Here is a 5308-nt window from a genome sequence, read left to right as displayed (position 1 = left end):
TCATGGCCCGGTGTCATTCCTTGTGCATCTTCTTTGGTAAATGAGATTGTTGGTAAGTCGGGAGTTTTATTATCTTCCACGACTTGACATACTTCTTTGAGATGTCTTTTACGCGAGGATTTGGTGATTACCCCTCCTGCAAACCCTCCATTTATTATGTTCTCAAGAGTTGTGGGGGTCGGTCTCGTCGTCCTCTGTCATCGTCATCTCTCTTCGTTTTCCTGGGGTCGTCTAACCTCTCGGCCAGGTATCTTTCTAGCGACCTTCCCTGGCCAACTTTTCTACGACGTTCTTTAAGTCATAATAGTCATTAGTAGAATATCCATATAGCTTGTGATATTCACAATATTCTGACCGGCTTCCAGCCTTTTTGTGATTGATGGGGCAAGGAGGTAGAAGCTTTTCAGTGTGACAGATCTTCCTGTAAACATCAACAAGAGATGCTCGGAGCAGGGTGTAGTTGTGGTATCTTTGAGGTTCTTTCGAGTTGTACTCCTCCCTTTTCTTAGCCTCATTTTTCTTATCCCAAACTTGGTAAGAAGGGTTTAGCCTTGGAGCTGGTTCTCTAAGTCAAGAATTCTCCTCCATGTTGATATATTTCTCTACCCACTCGTACAAGAAAGTCAGGTGTCGCTTAGATATTGATTGGGAGAACGGCTCTTCTCTAAGGCTGTTAACCAAACCCATTATTATTGCTTCAGAAGATAAATTTTGTATTTCTAAACAAGATTTGTTGAATCTCTCCATATAATCTCGGAGGGTTTCTCCGACTTCTTGTTTGACCCCAGCAGGCTTGGAGCATGCTTGACCTTGTCATTCTGAATTGAAAATTGGGTAAGGAACTTCCTTTCCAAGTCATCAAAGCAGGTTATCGACATGGGTGGTAAATTGTCAATCCACTTCATTGCGGCTTTGGTCAGTGTTGTTGGAAAGGCTTTGCAACGCGTCGCATCGGATGCATCAGCTAAATACATCCGAATTTTAAAATTGCTAAGGTGGTGTCTCGGGTGGTCGTTCCATCATAGAGATCCATGTCGAGGGTTTTAAAGTTTCTGGGAACCCTGGCTCGCATGTTCTCTTCAATGAACGGATCCTCCCCTCCCAGAGGACTTTCCTCCCGATCTGTCTGATGGCTCCAATTTTGAAGTTCGACCTCTAACTTTGAGAGCTTTTCCTCCAGCTCTCTCCATCAGTGTACTTTCTTTTGTAATTCTCTTTCTAATTCTTGGTGTCATTTAGCTTCCTGCTCGAGCTGTTCCAATCGACCGCGATGTCCCTACACTAGTCCTAATATCTCCATCGGATGGGGAGGTTCCTCTACCTCGGGTGAATGTACTTCTGAGTGGATTCGTCATGGATGGGAATTTTCTGGTGTTCCTTCCCCATGGGGGGCGCTTGTTCTCTCCCGTGGTGAGGGTAGCGCAAATGCTTGGTCATCGTTGTGAGGTTCTGGCTCGAACACAGAGGCAGTGCGTTTGTCCGCCATGGTGGGGTGTAGACTTCCAGGTCCCCGGCAACGGTGCTAATGTTCCGAGGGTTACCTGAAACTGAGTTGCTTATTGGGCCCAGACGTGAGGAGGCTTTCTATATGGCAACGTCCGACTTCCTTTAGCGCTGAGGTGCCGCTGTCCGAGTCCCTCGTGAGGAGGTGGGGGTGATACTTGCAAGAGACTTTGATGCCTAAGTTAACAAGGGTTTAAGCAAGTTTTTAGTAGATTGGGACCGAAATATACCTAAGAGTGACAGTGTATTTATAGTAGAATAGATAAGGGTTAAGTATGATTTTTGTCCCTAACGTAGAGGCCAAAAATTTATTTCGTCCCTCGCCTTTTTTTCGCAACAAAAAGGTCCCTTAGGTTCCGGTTTGTTTTAAAATTGTCCCTCGGACGATTTTACCCCTGTGGTCGTTAGGTTTATTTACAACCGTTTTAACGGATATGGGAAACGTTAATTAATATAAATAAATAATAATAGAAGGATTAAATCAAGAAATTGAATGAATGTGAAGTGCAGGGGAGGGAGGAATAACGACGGGAGCTGCTGCTGAAGGTCGACGGCTAGGGTTCAGGAGACAATGGCGTCCATGGCTTCCCAGAGCTCAAGAGCCTCACGTTTTCGTTCAGATGCAAAGGAGTTGCTCTGTGGCCATGGTGAGATGCCGATTTTGCGAACATCATCGATGAAGGATAACCCTGGACGAAGATTTTGGGGTTGTGTATACTATGAGGTAAAGTGTTCTTCCTATTTTGCTAATGTGGGTCTGAGAATTTGGGATTTCTTCATATGATTCTGTGGCTCCTATTAGGTTCAGGATGGGTGTGATTTCTTCAGATGGGCAGATCCGGAACCTGGAGGTGTTCAGCAAGAGGTTGAATTTGCAAGAAATAGGAGGAAGATAACGAAATTAAAGGCAAGATTGAAGGAGTTGGAGACCAAGCTTTGGGTTGTGGCTGCTCTATGTTTTGCTGGGTGGGTGGGCTTTTTGTTCTTATTCCTGCAGAATCGTTACAACTTGAAGCACCCGAATGGAATGCATTTAGGTTATAGATGATTTGGTAGGGAATGTTATGAGGTTTCCTGTGTTGTGTGGGTAGAGTTTGAGGGTATTCTGTGATGTTACAGTGGTATAGGTTTGTAGCATCTTTGAAACTGTTTGAATTAATGAAGAAAAGTGTTGTTTAATGTTGCCCAAATTGTCACTTTCTTTAATGGTGGAGTTGTGTTATTTTGTAATGTAAAAGAAGTAGTTTATGAGCAAAGCAGAAAAGCATTCAATAGAATATCTGAAAATTCAGCAATTAGTAATGGAATATTTCATTTTATGACTAGTTAAAACATACACAAATATTTTGTGTTTGCCTCCACATGCCTAGTACCAAAAAACAGAGAAGCAACACTTCAAGTGTCCTCAGGCACTTAATACCAAAATACAGTACTCAAACCAATGTAACTAAGGTAATGTTCTTAATGTAAATAGCCAATACCAAAATACAGTACTCAAACCAATGTAACTAAGGTAATGTTCTTAATGTAAATAGCCAATACCAAATTTAAAAACACTGCTTGCAAAACATTAACACAAGAGTCACAAAAGATTTCACACTCAAATGCTAAAGATTTCCCCACTGAGATGGGAGTAACTTGGCCATCAACCTCAGCTTCTGCAGGGGTAGATGAGGTGCACTGCATTGAATCACAGAAAAGGGCCTCTTCCTCACAGATGGCTGGCTAGGAGGCTGTTTGTTGCTGGTGGAGGTTGCAGAAGATGCAGCCTTGTTCTTGGTCTGGGCCAGGATGTTAGGCTGAGTGGATGCTTTCTTGGGCTTGGTGGAAGCTTTCTTGGGCTGAGGTGCTTCTGTGGTGGGCCGGGCTTCATGTTTCTTGGGCCTTGTGGGAGTTTTCCTGGTATGGGATGTTGACAGATTGGTTGGTGATGGTGCAGTATTCCTCTTTCTCCCTCCCCAAGCTGTCTGACCAGGTGCCAGCTTAGGTGCATTCTTCTTAGCTCTTTTGGTTGAACTTTGGGCCTACAATAGTTATGAAAATCATATAGAAAGTTACACACATATCATATAGCAGTAAAATTATATAGTTGGCAATCATAATGGTAGTTGAACCCTAGAATAGCATATCACAGACCCTCTTACCCTCTTCTTAGGCTGGCTGCAGCCGCTCTTCTTGTGTCCAACTCCACCACAGTTGGAGCATCTCTGGACTTCTCCCCTCCGTGACAGATGAGTCTGGCTTCTATTGTCTTCATCTGCAGCCCCTCTTTTCCTCTTCTTCATCGGTCTGTGGCTTGGCCTCCTGTATGGAGGTGGGATGACATCATCATATTGAGTCCTCTTCCATAGCTCTGGGCCGTTTACAGGGTGTATCACCTCCTGGTAGCACTTGATGTAGGCCTCCTTCTTGTAGCAGTCAGCCACATATGATTCCAAATTAAGGCCCTTGAAGGTGATGCAGCTGATGGCATGAGGACAAGGAATCCCACTCATTTGCCAAGTCCTGCAAGAACATTCACCAGCAGCCAGATCCACAACATACTTATCTAGACCACACATAACCTCGTAGTTGCTAGCAGATGACTAGTAAGGCCTCCAGTCCCTAGCTAAGCTTGCCCGTTTCTCTAATTTCTTGGTAATCATTGGCATAATATTTCCTGGATAATTAAGAACCCTTTCCCTATTTGCAGCCCATCTAGTCATCATATAAACCCTAATATCCTCTAACATGCTCACAATTGGTTTCTCTCTTGCTTCTACTAACACAGCATTGAAACTCTCACTCATGTTATTAACAAGACTGTCACATTTAGATAGGAAGGTAAACCTGGATCTTGACCAGAACCTTGGTGGAATGCCATTGAGATGTCTAAATGCTCCCTCATTCAGAACTCGCAAATTTTTCATCTCCTTCTCCCAGCTCTGCCAATGACTTGCTTTAGCACACCTCCACATCTTGTTCTTTAGCTCTAAACTAGAAAACTTTTTCCTGAAGTTGCTGTAGAGATGCCTGACACAGAACCTGTTATCCACCCCTGGAATGACCTCTTCAAATGCCGGCAATAAGCCCTGTTTACAGAAGGTAAGATTTCAAACTATTAGTTCATATATAAATGTATACAAGGACAAGTTGCATTGCTGATATATGGTGAGTTACCTTTTGCTGATCAGACATAAATGTGCACTTTGCAAGGTTGTGTGGGCCTAAGTCATCAGACAGGTGACGCAGAAACCAGACCCAAGAGTCTTTAGTTTCCGCCTCCACAACCGCATACGCAATTGGAAGAATCTGGTCATTTGGGTCTCTTTCGACTGCAGTCAACAGTTGTCCACCTTGGGGGGTTTTCAAGAAGCAACCGTCCAGCCCAATGAACCTTCTGCAATGTTGAAAACTTTTCTTGCAAGCATCAAAGCATACATACATTCTTTGGAAAACATCAGTTCTGCGTTCTGTCTCTCTTGAGCAAAATCTGGTGATCTAATAACCTTCAGAATCACTGTGGAACCTGGGTTTGTTCTTAGGAGTTCATGGCAGTAGTCGTTTATTCACTTGTACTGCTCCCTAAAGACGCCCTGTATCTGACTCAAAGCCTCCTGTTTTGTCTTAGCTGCCATTGCCCTGGTAACGGTTAGGTTCCATTTTTTGTGAGCCTTTGCAACCAGCTCCTTCACCTTGATCTTTGGGTTGGATTCAACTTTCTTCTTAAACTGGCTACCCAACCATTTGCTGTGCATAATCCCAACTCGGTGTGTCTGCATGCAGGTATGTTGGAGATTCATGCTTCTTAGTTGCCACGTGGACT

The 5308-nt window shown here is 43.8% G+C and overlaps 1 protein-coding gene across 1 annotated transcript; it reads right to left on the bottom strand.

Annotated features, from left to right (window-relative positions):
* Nucleotides 1–4088: 4088 nt before the first annotated feature.
* LOC140181340 (uncharacterized) lies at nucleotides 4089–4929 on the bottom strand. The gene is made up of 2 exons (XM_072224879.1): nucleotides 4663–4929; nucleotides 4089–4574 (listed from the first exon to the last, which is right to left on the bottom strand). Exons 1-2 carry the CDS (start codon nucleotides 4927–4929, stop codon nucleotides 4089–4091), a joined length of 753 nt encoding a protein of 250 aa, XP_072080980.1.
* Nucleotides 4930–5308: the final 379 nt, after the last annotated feature.

The sequence above is a fragment of the Arachis hypogaea genome, chromosome 18 (assembly GCF_003086295.3).
Source record: "Arachis hypogaea cultivar Tifrunner chromosome 18, arahy.Tifrunner.gnm2.J5K5, whole genome shotgun sequence".
NCBI lineage: Eukaryota > Viridiplantae > Streptophyta > Magnoliopsida > Fabales > Fabaceae > Arachis > Arachis hypogaea.
Note: the sequence above shows the minus strand (reverse complement) of the source record. Positions and strands in the feature narration are given on the sequence as shown.

What these genes read in the sequence shown, in the direction of transcription:
- LOC140181340 (XM_072224879.1), bottom strand. Translation starts at nt 4,929, where the DNA reads ATGTATGTATGCTTTGATGCTTGCAAGAAAAGTTTTCAACATTGCAGA. An exon ending in TTATGTCTGATCAGCAAAAG is followed by an intron (nt 4,575 to 4,662) that starts GTAACTCACCAT and finishes TTCTGTAAACAG; the next exon opens with GGCTTATTGCCGGCATTTGA.